General features: G+C 27.8%; 1 protein-coding gene across 1 annotated transcript in view; it reads left to right on the top strand.

The window, feature by feature from the left end:
* Nucleotides 1-14,357, top strand: part of LOC107449942 (alpha spectrin) — a 67,910-nt gene that overhangs the window by 18,317 nt on the left and 35,236 nt on the right. Inside the window, exons 13-23 of the mRNA XM_071177193.1 lie at nucleotides 29-106; nucleotides 1,702-1,857; nucleotides 1,936-2,078; nucleotides 6,227-6,401; nucleotides 8,431-8,499; nucleotides 8,632-8,875; nucleotides 9,714-9,836; nucleotides 9,979-10,046; nucleotides 11,511-11,660; nucleotides 11,742-11,834; nucleotides 13,569-13,703. Coding sequence (XP_071033294.1) covers nucleotides 29-106; nucleotides 1,702-1,857; nucleotides 1,936-2,078; nucleotides 6,227-6,401; nucleotides 8,431-8,499; nucleotides 8,632-8,875; nucleotides 9,714-9,836; nucleotides 9,979-10,046; nucleotides 11,511-11,660; nucleotides 11,742-11,834; nucleotides 13,569-13,703 — 1,434 coding nt within the window. The remainder of the gene's footprint in view (nucleotides 1-28; nucleotides 107-1,701; nucleotides 1,858-1,935; nucleotides 2,079-6,226; nucleotides 6,402-8,430; nucleotides 8,500-8,631; nucleotides 8,876-9,713; nucleotides 9,837-9,978; nucleotides 10,047-11,510; nucleotides 11,661-11,741; nucleotides 11,835-13,568; nucleotides 13,704-14,357) is intronic.

Here is a 14,357-nt window from a genome sequence, read left to right as displayed (position 1 = left end):
CTTTATTTATGTATTTAATTTTTTTAAGGCTCTTGATGAATTTGCTACTAAATTGATTGAAGGGCAACATTATGCAGCAGATGATGTTGCACAAAGAAGAGCTGCTGTAAGTATACTTAATTGCTTATATCGCTATTATATATATTGTAATTGCTTGCTCGTCGTAAGGCGGTTATTGCAACTTTTTTTCTTTTTGCCTGAAAATGCTAAAAAAAAAAAAAACTATTTTCAGGAAAAGGAGGCTATTAAGAGACTTTTCTATGTTCCTAGCAATGTTTTTTTTTTTTTGTGTGTGTGTGCATAAATTGGGTTGACAACTTGCGACCCCTCAATGGTTTCTGAACACAGTGAATTTTTTTTTCTTTAAAAATAAAAAATTTAGAATTGCAAATTTGAGTCATCATTTTTTAATGTGCTAAATTTGCACAGAATCCATTGTAAGTCCATTTTGCTTCTCGATCGCCTTTTCAATAGTTATTGCATCGAAATTCTGTATGATTTTAAAAAACCCAATTTTTAATGCGATATTACAATGCGTGCTTTTCGAATTTCAGTAATCACTTTTCACAATATGTATGCTAAATCAATTGATAAAAGGGAAAATTTTTTAGAAAATATATTTTTTTTTAATGAAAAAATATTTTTTTAATGATATAAAAATTTAGTGCTAGAACACTAACGTTTATATAAAGATTATCTTTGCCATCAAAATTCTGCATGATTTTAAAAAACCCAATTTTTATTACTATATTACGATGCATGAATTTCAAATTTGAATAATCACTTTTCACAATATATATAACCATCGTTGAACAGCCGACACAATTTCATGGGTTTACGACTACTAATGTTCAACTCCGTAGCCTTGTAGTTTTAAACCCAATCCAGAGGACAAGGGAACTCCTGGATCAAGTATCAGGAGAAATGTGCCTTTGTGGAGGACTTTTTGAGGGTACTAGTCTTTAATAGCATCTAATCCATGATCCGTCTACCACTGAGAATATTTCACGTCAGCAATGTGGTTCGTGCAAGACGAATGCAGAATTTGTATCGACTGGGATTCGATCTCGGTTCGCCTTATTGGAAGGCGAACCGAGTATTGGATTGTATATTTTCTAAATCAATTATTGACTAAACTAAAAGATTTTTAGAAGAAGTATGTTGTTGTTTTTTTAATAAAAATTTTTTTAAACTATTTCTAGTTATTAAAAGTATTTAATTTTCTGCAAGTATACAAATTTTTTTGAAATAAAAATTTAGTGCTAAAACACTAATGTTTATATAAAACTCAGCATATTTGCCACCAACTAGACTAAATGGATCATGCTATATGACAATTAAATTATTTATTAAAATTTTAGTCATATTTTTGTTCTTATTTAGGCAAATATTTTCATAGTTTTCGGCAACTATTTTCATGCTTGAGGCTACTAAAAGCAACTATATTGTTTATTTTTTTCTGTCGCAACCCTAAATATAATGGTATTAGAGCGGTATGTCGCAGAAAGCTCGGAAAAAATTCTGCCACAGGGTTCACGACATTGTTTTCATGCCTGATACACCGTTAAAATTTCTTGAAATAATTCTCTATAGAACTGCTGATGAAGAAAAAACTTTACTTTTATGACTTTGAGTGTTTAAAAGTCGTGTGTAGTTATCGATTTTCAGAAATCTTAATGTTGAGTTGCTTATATTTTGCAGTTACTAGAAAGACGTTCCGCACTGATGGAGAAATCTGACATTAGACGTGCAATGCTGGAAGATTCTTATCGTTTACAACAGTTTGAAAGAGATTGTGATGAAACAAAAGGTTGGATTAGTGAAAAGTTGAAGACTGCAACCGATGAGAGTTATCTTGTAAGTTAATTGATTTTTGTGTCAACAAAAGCAACTTTTTTTAAAAAAAATTTTTTACTTACAACAATTATTTTATAGGATCCAACCAATGTTAATGGCAAAGTCCAGAAACATCAAAATTTTGAACAAGAATTAAATGCCAATAAAAGTAGGATTGATGAAATTGCTAGTACTGGTCAGGAATTGATGGAAGCAAATCATTATGCTTCATCCCGAATAAGGTGAGCTAAATATTTCTCCTTATATTAACATTATTCAATGCTCAGTAAAAGCATTGTAAAAAAGTAATAGGTTTACCACAGATATTTTTTATTCAAAAATATCAATTTTGTATGCTGGTCAGTATTTACAAATAAGAACTGCTTCGAAATTTTTCACCTTATAGTTATCCCAGATAGGAAATGTAATTATTTAAGAATTAGATTTAAGTTTTTGCGAGAAATTCAAATAGTTCTCAATCTCTTATTTATTTTTAGTTATTATTTTTTTACTAAAACCTTTTCTCCTGCAAAACTACAAAAAATGATTATTTATTTGTAACAATTGTTATATGTAATCTTGAATTTATTCAAGGAATTTTATACGATTATTAGCTAAAAATATGTTTGCAAAATTCATTTCGCAAAATAAATCATGCAAAATTAAAAAAAAAAAAAAAAAAACGTCTAAATGTTTTTTGTGTGCAGAAAATTTAAAGAACTCAATAAAGATGATCTAAATAAAGTACTACATTCTCTTGAATAATTAAAGAAAATAATAATAATAATTAATTAAATAATATAATTAAAAATTTAAATATTGTAAAATTGCTAATTTTGTTTCGGTATTTTAGTGACAATGAATAAGTTATAAAAATTGATTGTTAACATTTCAAAAATTACAGAAATAAATTTAAATCATGATTAAAAATTTGAGGAATGTTTTTTTTTTCCCCCGATAGAATTCTCCTCTCCCTTCTGAGAAAATTTTTGTAGGTGCCCTTGACAAGAAATAAATTGATGAATGCAAAAAAAAGTTCGAAACTACTTTCTTAATTTTTCCAGGCTGGTTTGATCGCATATAAAGCAAATTGAAATGTAATTGAAATTAACAAGTTTTTATAGAAATAAAGTTCAAAAATTTTCTTTAAAAAATACCTTTTTTTATTGTTTACTTCTGAAATATTTTAATTATTATTAGAAATGGCACAAAATATTTTAAGCCCCTTCCTTTTTTTATTTCAATTCTTTTTACATTTTTCCTCGCTCAACTACACAAAAATAAAGTGAATTTTTTTTATCTTAAAATTCCGATTTCAATAAAGTGAAAACCAAAAGAACATATTTTTTAGATAACGTAGTTTAAGCAGAACGAGACAAAATAGATTGTTTTTGTAAGAAAAAAATTATTTATGAAAAGGAATAACCTGTTCACAATTACTCTTTAGGAATTAAATCCTTTCATTTCCAAGAATGAAATAAGACAAAGGCATTTCATAAAAATATCATTTCATAAACATTTTAATTTAGCATAATGAATGATTTCTTCAGAAAAGCTTAATCATAAAAAAACATCCTTATAAAGTTAAAATATTACTAAATACTGTTAAATGGTTTTGCAACAAAATAATAAAGTTTCAGATAGTTAAAAAAAATTTTCCCTTATTTTTGGTCATCACATCTGATGGCTTTGTCATTTTCGACTTTGGTACATTTATATTTATATATTTATATTATTAAATTTTGTAAGTTGTGTTAAATGTAAAGCTATTACAATGTGATATAAAACAATTTTCATTGTAGGTGTTTGGATTTATTTTTGAGATTTAATATCAATGTACTATGAGCGACAGCATGCTCCTTTTCTGTATCAGAAAGTGATGGGAGTCGTATTTTTCCTATATTCTGATTTAAGAACCTAACTGCGTTTTAGGTTGCTTGACTAATCGTGCAATTTTAAATATTATTACAAAATAACTAGTTAACCCACTGAACTGAAATTGGTGTCTATCGTCATAAAATGGTTTAAAGTTTCACTTTAAAAAATTAAAAAATACCATGCATGTTCCTTATTAAAATACCTAAAAATTCAGTGAAAATACATTAATTTGAGGAACCTTTATAGGTACCTCAAATGTTAAAAGTTCCATGTCATAATGTTCCACAAGTTCCATGTCATAATGTTTGACAGGAAAAGAGCAACGTTTTTGGAAAAAATATTGGACTTATATGTCCAATATTTTTTCCTTATTAGGACTTATATGTCCAATATTTTTTCCTTATTAGGACTTATATGTCCAATATTATATAAAATATGTCCAATATTTTTTCCAAAAACTTTGCTCTTTTCCTGTCAAACATTATGACATGGAACTTGTTCAAGAAGAATAAATTATTAATGTAGATTTTTTTTTTACTTTATTTGACTTCAATGTTTATTTACGTTAGTTTGTTATGTATTTATTAGCTTGTGGCTGAACTACCTCTACAATGATTAAACATCAATTCACTGGTATATAAAACTTGCTAACTAAATTTAAATTCTGTCTTGGGGTATCTTTTCTTGGATGATGACTGACATTGTCTGTAACTTCTCTCCCCACAAGCTCATTAATTATTTTTACACTTGTTTAGAGCAAATAATTAGCATGAGCCAGTTCAGTCTATTTGAACATTATAATTGAAAGGATAGTNGGTGCCCTTGACAAGAAATAAATTGATGAATGCAAAAAAAAGTTCGAAACTACTTTCTTAATTTTTCCAGGCTGGTTTGATCGCAGATAAAGCAAATTGAAATGTAATTGAAATTAAAAAGTTTTTATAGAAATAAAGTTCAAAAATTTTCTTTAAAAAATACCTTTTTTTATTGTTTACTTCTGAAATATTTTAATTATTATTAGAAATGACACAAAATATTTTAAGCCCCTTTTTTTATTTCAATTCTTTTTACATTTTTCCTCGCTCAACTACACAAAAATAAAGTGAATTTTTTTTATCTTAAAATTCCGATTTCAATAAAGTGAAAACCAAAAGAACATATTTTTTAGATAACGTAGTTTAAGCAGAACGAGACAAAATAGATTGTTTTTGTAAGAAAAAAATTATTTATGAAAAGGAATAACCTGTTCACAATTACTCTTTAGGAATTAAATCCTTTCATTTCCAAGAATGAAATAAGACAAAGGCATTTCATAAAAATATCATTTCATAAACATTTTAATTTAGCATAATGAATGATTTCTTCAGAAAAGCTTAATCATAAAAAAACATCCTTATAAAGTTAAAATATTACTAAATACTGTTAAATGGTTTTGCAACAAAATAATAAAGTTTCAGATAGTTAAAAAAAATTTTCCCTTATTTTTGGTCATCACATCTGATGGCTTTGTCATTTTCGACTTTGGTACATTTATATTTATATATTTATATTATTAAATTTTGTAAGTTGTGTTAAATGTAAAGCTATTACAACGTGATATAAAACAATTTTCGTTGTAGGTGTTTGGATTTATTTTTGAGATTTAATATCAATGTACTATGAGCGACAGCATGCTCCTTTTCTGTATCAGAAGGTGATGGGAGTCGTATTTTTCCTATATTCTGATTTCAAGAACCTAACTGCGTTTTAGGTTGCGTGACTAATCGTGCAATTTTAAATATTATTACAAAATAACTAGTTAACCCACTGAACTGAAATTGGTGTCTATCGTCATAAAATGGTTTGAAGTTTCATTTCAAAAAATTAAAAAATACCATGCATGTTCCTTATTAAAATACCTAAAAATTCAGTGAAAATACATTAATTTGAGGTACCTATAAGTCCAATATTTTTTCCAAAAACATTGCTCTTTTCCTGTCAAACATTATGACATGGAACTTGTTCAAGAAGAATCAATTATTAATGTAGAATTTTTTCTTTTTTTTTTTTATACTATATTTGACTTCAATGTTTATTTACGTTAGTATGTTACATATTTATTAGTTTGTGGCTGAACTACCACTGCAATTATTAAACATCAATTCACTGGTATATAAGACTTGCTAACTAAATTCTATCTTGGGGTATCTTTTCTTGGATGATGGCTGACATTGTCTGTAACTTCTCTCCCCACAAGCTCATTACTAATTTTTCACTTGTTTATAGAAAATAATTAGCATGAGCCAGTTCAGTCTATTTGAACATTATAATTGAAAGGATAGTAGACTTAAATGAAAGTTATTAAACTGTACTGTTGTATTTTTTTTTATTTAGAAAGCATTTTAAATATTGAAAAATAAAATAAAAGTTATGATAGTAACTGAATTGTTTTAAAAGTGGGCAGTTAGATAAATACAATGCTTGATAGCCACTTTTTTTATATGACTAAAGAAGTGTTTTTCTTTTTTGTTAGTGAACGTATGATGGAAATATTGGATTTGTGGAAATCACTTGTTGAGGCAACTGAGAGGAAAGGATCTAAATTGAATGAGGCAGCTGCCCAACAACAATTCAATAGAGGTATTGAAGATATCGAAATCTGGCTATCTGAAGTAGAGGGACAACTCTTATCTGAAGATTATGGAAAGGTGCAAATTTTTTTTTCTCTTCTTTTTAAGTTATGTGACATGTATTCTTTTACAATTTTGTCCTAATAAAATGGTGTAAACTACATGCTCGTCAGGGGTGATTGTATTCCGGGGGTACCCCGGAATTACAGGTTTTTTGCAACATTCTTCCAGGTCTAAAAACTAGAAGCAGGGTATGTGTTTTTTACTCAAATATCGCAGAATTCCACAGTTTGTATTCACATGATTTAAAGTCACACATCACAATTACTATTAATGTGGTTTAAAAATCCAATATCACGATTTGTATTAGCGCTTTTCTAAACCAAATGTTGCGTTTACGCGAGTTTAAAATCCAATATTGCGACTCGTATTCTGTAATGTGAATAATCAATGTTGCAATATGAAACATAAATTTTTGCATTCATAGGTAATTTAAGAACTATGCATTGCGATTCGTATTCAAACAATCTAATAATTATGCAGTGTGATTCATATTTGCGTATTCGTATTAAAATCCAATGCTGTGATTCGTATTCTCGCGTTTTTAAAATCCAATATTTGTATTCGCTTGATTGTAATATCGAACACTAATTTTTGCGTTTATAGGTGATTTAAAAACTATGCATTGCGATTCATATTCACACGATCTAATAATTATGCTCTGAATCTTATTTGCATATTCGTATTAAAAATTTATCATTGTAATTTTTATTTTTGCTTTTTTAATATCCAACATCGCGATTCATTTTCACCAGATTTTAGAGTCCAATATCGCGATTCATATTCACTCTTATTTTACAATCCAATATTGCGATTCTTGTAAGAAGTGAGTTTTTTCTTGAATTAGGTACTATAAAAGTGTGATAGTTGGTAGTTTCATTATAAATGTTAGTTCAAAAAGTTATGTTGAATATTAAACATGTATGATATATAAATTGATATTGATTTTTTGCTAATAATATTTTCAGGATTTTTCATTTTCTACCACAAACACCTCTGCAGGGTGTGTAGTGTTTTTAAAAAGTGCTTAAAGGTGCTTATTTTAGATTTTCGTTTTTTTGAAAGCCGTGAAAGATGCTTTTTTTATTTGGTGTTTTTTAAAAGTACTTAATTTTCTCTTTACAAAAATGAAAAAAATTTCTTTACTATGTTGATTTTCGCCACGTATTATGCAAAAGCGTGGTTTTCATATTGTTCTTTTTAATGTTATCACAAATCATTCAAACTCAATGCATTTTGGCGCACCTTTGTTCCTTTTGATGAAATACTTGCTGGTCCGCATATACATATACTGAACGGGATTTAGTGGGAATTATTCTTGGACTATCATGTGCAACTCTGCTGCATTTTGCAAGAGATTCTAAATTTCCGGCTTCATTTTCTTCCCTCTGAAATCAAACCGAAGAATCTCTATCTTTTTATGATGACTAGTATGATAAAAAAAAAAAGAGTTCTTTGTCAGAATTCAGCTATTTTGCATTTTGTTAATGTATATAGTGCTTAAAAATATTTTTTGAGTGCTAGCTTAAAAAGTACTTAAAAGTTGCTTATTTTTTTTTTTTTGTTGAAAGATTTGGCTACGCACCCTGCCTTTGGTTGATGTAAGTGAAGAATAACTTTCCCCAACTTTAATGTTTCAATATCACACACTTGCAAATAAATAGAAAATTGATCAATGAACTTAAAAAAATCACTAAATCATGGTTGCAAGAAACCACCTCTTTTCTTTCTTTCTTTCTCTCTCTGTCTCTTTTTTTTTAATTTTTAAAATAATATTTAAAGCAGACTTTATGAAAAGGTAGTTATTTTTTAGTCATGTCATCTTTGGAGGATGATTCTACACATTTTAAAAATTCAAATAATTTTTGGTCCTAAGAAGTTGATATTATTAAAGTAGAACTGATTATTTTAACTTTAATTTCATTAAACACAACTAGGTCTTTAAAATTTTGGAGAAACAATATCAACAATCTTGTCTTGTGATAATCAGTGTTGCTTAATGTAACAGTTTTTTTGAATTATTAACATTATAAATATCTTTTTGCAGGATTTAACAAGCGTACAAAACTTGATAAAGAAGCATGCTTTATTGGAAGCAGATATTGCCTCACATCAGGTAATTTTTTCCCTCTTCATCAATTTGATTAAAAAATTTACCAAATGGATGAAGAAACTAGATGAGTACTAGTTTCTTAAATTTTTTTCAAAGAAACAATCTTGATGTATAAATCGGTTGAATTGGTTTTAGGATCGCATTGATGGAGTTATCATCCAGGCCACAAATTTTGTTGAACGTGGTCATTTTGATGCAGTTTCAATTCAGAATAAACAGGTGGCGCTAGTTGAGCGCTATAATGCTTTGCAAAAGCCCATCACCACTAGACGCCAGAGACTTCAAGACTCTCTGAGAGTGCAGCAGTTGTACAGAGATATTGAGGATGAGGAGGCTTGGATTCGAGAAAAGGAACCTATTGCTGCTTCTACTAATCGAGGTATGGTTTCTACCTTTTTAAAGTTGCTCTTAATACTTGCAAATTATTGGAGTGTCCTAATTCACACAATGTACATTACTCTCCTGGATTTAAAAGCTCTTTTTTAAAAAAATGCCTCTAGGGCGCTACAATAGAATGGGTTGGACAGAGATGATTGTGCTCCAGAAATCCAAGGTACAGAAGTTTCAAGAAATCAACGATCACATTTATGTATAGATTTTGAGAAAATGTTTGATTTTGAAAAAAGTAAACTTTCTTCCTTTTTTTTTTTTTTTTTTAAATTAAGCNAAATTTTAAGCTCTGAAATCTTTTTGCACTGAAAATTTTCAATATACTTACAAGGGTAGAAATTAAGAAAATGTAGCTATCCGTCCGTATGACCAGAAAAATTGAGAATATTTTGATTTTGAAAAAAGTAAACTTTAAAAATTATATTGACCAGCATCCTTAATATGAATCTAAGTTTAAGTAGTATTTAACTGTTTTGATTCAACCCTAACTGTTTTGATTCAACCCTTTAAGCCCACTCTTTTATTTATTTATTTATGTTTTTTTTTTTTTTAAATTTAAGCTCTTCTTACACTGAACATTTTCAACGAACTCCCAAGGGTAGAAATTTAGAAAATACAATTATTGGTTCAAATGTGTCGAAAATTACCTTATTCTATTTTGTTTAAATTTAATTGTTAATATTAATATAAAATTATTTTTAATTGTTTTCTGTAATATATCTAAAAATTCTTCAATTTTGTTTATGTTTGCAATTGATACCCAGTTTTTTTCCAGAAGTATGCTGCAATATATTTGAAGTCATCACATAATCAAATTATTATTACAGGTAGAGATCTGATTGGTGTTCAAAATTTGATTAAGAAACATCAAGCCATGTTAGCAGAAATCAATAATCATGAAAACAGAGTACGCTCTGTGTGCCAATGTGGGGATGAAATGGTGCAAGAAGGTATTTAAACAAATTTTTTTTTGTCAATTTCAAAGTTAGATTTAACAAATAAATGAAAAATCCTTCTGTTATTTTCAAATATTTTTAAATATATTCAGTTTAATGTATAAAATTTTATTTACTATCAATGTTTTCCTTTTAGGTCATTTCGCATCGAACGACATACAAAAACGATTGAGTGGATTGAATGAAAAATGGCAAGCTTTGAAGGTATTTATTCATCATTGTTTTTATTTTAAGACATGTTCTTATCTGCTCATGATTATACACTAATCTAATTTAGTTTACTTAAAAAGGAAAATTATATAGATTTTTTTTGGCAGCTTTGTATTTTTCTATGGACATTTTAGACAGATTTTGTCTCTAGATCTTAAAAGCAATTTACAAATTGTTCAATAACAAAAAAGCATTATCTACCCTCTTTTTTTAAAAGCATAATTGCAGTGGTTAGAATTATAATTTTCCCACCTGGGCTTGGATAAGAATTTGGTAACAGTCCTTATTATAGAACCCAAACACAGCAAGGCCAATTACCTTTTTCTTCTGAATAAACATTCTTGTGATTAAATCTATTTAATTTTTTTTTAATTTACTAAATTTTAGTTATTAGACGATTCTAAAACTTTGCGCATAATTTAAAACCAAATGAAGTACCACACGCTTTCGTTAATGTATTATCCATCATTTTCTTTGTCTCTTAGTGTCTAATTATTTTTTTTTATGTGTGTGCGTGTATAGAAATGTACACAAACATGTTTAGCATTGCTATTCATGTAACAATTCAATTTAAGTGTCGAGAACTTAGAGACTCAATGCTAAAGGCTTTAGCGGCAAGAGCATATTTTGAACTATAAATAAGAAAGTTTTCAAAATCATCTCCGTGCAATGACTTAAACAAAACTAATACAGTCAAATAGTGAACCTTCAAGGGACCGAAATTTCGGTTCACTATAACCGGGAGTTCACTATATCCGTTGCTCAGGCAATTTCACTAATGGTTCCAAAACTCCTCCCTTTTATTACATTATATTCATATAAATGACTGAAAAATATTACGTAGTAGCAAAAAATGTGTTATTTTTCATCACTCTACGTCTTGCGCACAAATAAAAATTAGTAATCTTTAGCTGATGATTAATCCTCAACATCAGATATGGAAACACTTCCCGACTCTCAGATAATTTTTCCTGATTTTCTGTTATTCCGATTTTTAAACCTGTCTAACCTGCCATTCGAGAACATAAAAGTAGTTTCTATAGATGGTTTTAAAAATCGGTATATGTATTTATTTTGAAGTACAAATTTCAAAATTATTACAAGAAAATGGGGAGGGGGGAATCAGTCGAAGATAGAAAAAAGTTCATTATATCCAACTTCCTCACTTTTTTGGTTCATTATATCCACTAAAAATAACATTATATGAGTATAGCAAGGCACGGGACCAAGCATTTTGTTCACTATATCCGGGAGTTCACTATATCAGGGTTTGACTATAATAGCAAAATTTTCATGTTCTAACTATCCATGTTTAAATCAGGCAATATTTAAAAATGGACTGAGTCAAGCCTTACTTGAGTTAATACAAAAACCAAGCTCTGGCCTTAAATTTTTTCCGATAACAAATTAAACTTATCAACCCAAATTTTATTTACAATTATGACTTTTTCTGCGTAGGATAAAGCTTTGCAAAGAAAGCAGGATTTAGAGGATTCTCTTCAAGCTCACCAGTACTTTGCTGATGCAAATGAGGCCGAGTCCTGGATGAAAGAGAAAGAGCCTATTGTCGGAAGTCAAGATTTTGGAAAGGATGAAGATTCCACTGAAGTATTAAACATATTGTAATGTCTCGGACAAAAAAACTACCTGATCTCTATCTATACCTATAATTTTGCTCTTTATTTGTAGTCTTTGCTGAAAAAACATGAAGCTTTGATGGCTGATTTGGAAGCTTTTGGAAATACTATACTGTCACTGAAAGAGCAGGCTCATTCTTGCCGAGTAAGTAACCAAATTTGATGTGTGTCTTACTGATATAATTTGAATTTTAAGAGTTCTATTCCCTTGTTCTCTCAGATTTTGTTTTTGATAATTATTATATTCTTTAATCTTCATTCTCTCTCTCTCTAACTCTTTTTTTTAATTTTTTTTTATTATCCTTTTTAACAAACGTTTGATGATTGTATCAGCATATCTTTAGATAAAAAGAGGAAAGCAAAAAATTTACATTATTAGAGTGGAATTTTAAATTATTAGAATATTATTGGAATTTTTATTTATTAGAGTTTAAATTTAAAGCAATGAAAATATACTATTTTAGGTAGATAATTAAACACCCTATTTTTATTTTAGATTATTTAGATTTAAGATTTTTTCTTTAAAAAAATATGCCTTTATTTTTGTTTAACTCTAAAGAACTGATTTGCTTCATACTGAAAAGTAATTCTTTCAGTGTTGTAAATTGTGCAAAGAAAGTAATTTTGAAAAATTTACTAACAGACCAACACAGAACACTAAACTAAATAATCTTTTTACAAAATACTAATTGCACAGTTGTATTCTTTGTAATTTTATCAACAAAAAAAAAATTTATGAAACAAGATCTGATATATCTCTTCCTTTCAGAATGAGAGATCACCTTGTATATATTGCATACCCGAAAATGGAAAATTAATGAATAAAGTTACTTTTTATTATTAGATATAAAGACATTTGTTTAGTTCATCTGTGAAAACTGAAAGTAGATAATTATTTACAGTGTGCAAAGTGCTTAACACTTTTGATCTAATGAATTTATTTTCTTATTCTAACATGCACACATACTCCTTCAAGGGGTTGACTTAAAAGATGCTAATTATTTGTGGACAAACTAAAAATTACTAAACAAGATACATTAACGTACTCTCTTTGAATAAAAAATTCTTTTTTCAGATGTGTTTCAATTTATAATTCTCAACATTTAGATTTACAATTCAGAAATTATAGTCACAATCGTTTAGTAAGGAGAGCAATTGAAATTATGGTCTCCTTCATGTTAATTTCACTTTTTCGTATTTTACCATGTTTTGGAGAATTTATTTTTATTCAGAAACTTAAAGGTTTTAAAAACTTTTTTTATCCAAAGATAATTCCATACAAAAAAAAAATTTTTTTATGTTTGTCAAAACACAGATTTTATAGGTTTCTGAAAAACTTTTGAGTTGCAAGGTATGCAAATTTTCAAATATTATTAAACTGCGGAATTTAAAATGGCAGAATACAAAATTTGAATAAACTCATTCAAGTAGTTTGTGAATAACTAAATTTTGAAACGTTGGTATTTTGTCATTTGAAATTACCTAGTTTCAAATACCTTATAATTCAAAAGCTTTTTAATGTAAGTTAACTTTTTTTTCTTTTAAGCCATTATAAATAATTTTTGCATGGAAATATCTTTGAATTAACTAGTTTAATAATTCTATGTTGAAAATTTTTGGTTTGCTAAAATAGTTACAGGGATACAGTAAAACATGCAAAAGCAAAATTAACGTTAAGGATTTTGGACACCTTTTTCTTTTCCTTCAAATTGTGACTACTTTTTCTTACGTTGTTATAAACATTATACATTAATATATTACATTATCTAAACATTATTATATATGTTATCCAAATAAAGCTGTTAACTTATTCTTTATGGTGAAGATCGTTTAAGATTTATTTTTTCTAGAGTTGTGACATCTTGATTTTTGTTTTCAGCAACAAGAGCGCCCTGTAGTAGATCATGCCGGTAAAGAATTTGTGATGGCCTTGTATGATTACATTGAAAAAAGTCCAAGAGAAGTATCAATGAAAAAAGGAGATGTCCTTACTCTCTTGAATAGTAACAACAAGGTAAATATATATATATATTTGTATAGAGCAGTGATTCTCAACCCTTTTTTCTGTGGCGGCCCACTTTTAACAATTTCGAAATTTGACGGCACACAAGGAAAAAAATTAGTTTAAAACTTGTTTACTTACCTATAATACACTGTGTTAAATAGTCTGTGATAATAATTTTGAATGTAAAATAAAATAATATGTACTACAAAAGCACCTTTATTAAGGGATTAATTATTTCTTTCGACTAATTTTTTATTAGCTAGTAACAATTATTTTTTTTTGCTAGTTATTAATTGTTAGCTTGTTTTGTATAGTTATTAACTGTTAGTTTTTTTACATTGTTATTTTTTGTGATTTCTTGTTAACTAGTTTTTTGCTAATTATTAATTATTAGCTTATTTTTTTGTTAGTTATCCTTTGTTAATTTGCTTTTATAACTATGAATTGCATAGCATACTTTAATGATTAGTTTTTATTTCCGTTTGAAAGTTAACATTTAGCTTTCCTTCTTTTGTTAATTAAGAATTTTAATAGTCATTAAATTTCCTACTTATTTCAACATTTTTTAAAATTGCCAAATACAATTTAAACTCTTCCTTCTTATTTTAACTTATTTTAAGATTGTCAGAGACAAGACATTTGCCGACAATATATATATATATA

This window comes from Parasteatoda tepidariorum, chromosome 1, assembly GCF_043381705.1.
Source record: "Parasteatoda tepidariorum isolate YZ-2023 chromosome 1, CAS_Ptep_4.0, whole genome shotgun sequence".
NCBI lineage: Eukaryota > Metazoa > Arthropoda > Arachnida > Araneae > Theridiidae > Parasteatoda > Parasteatoda tepidariorum.
This window is presented reverse-complemented; position numbering and strand designations above follow the sequence as displayed.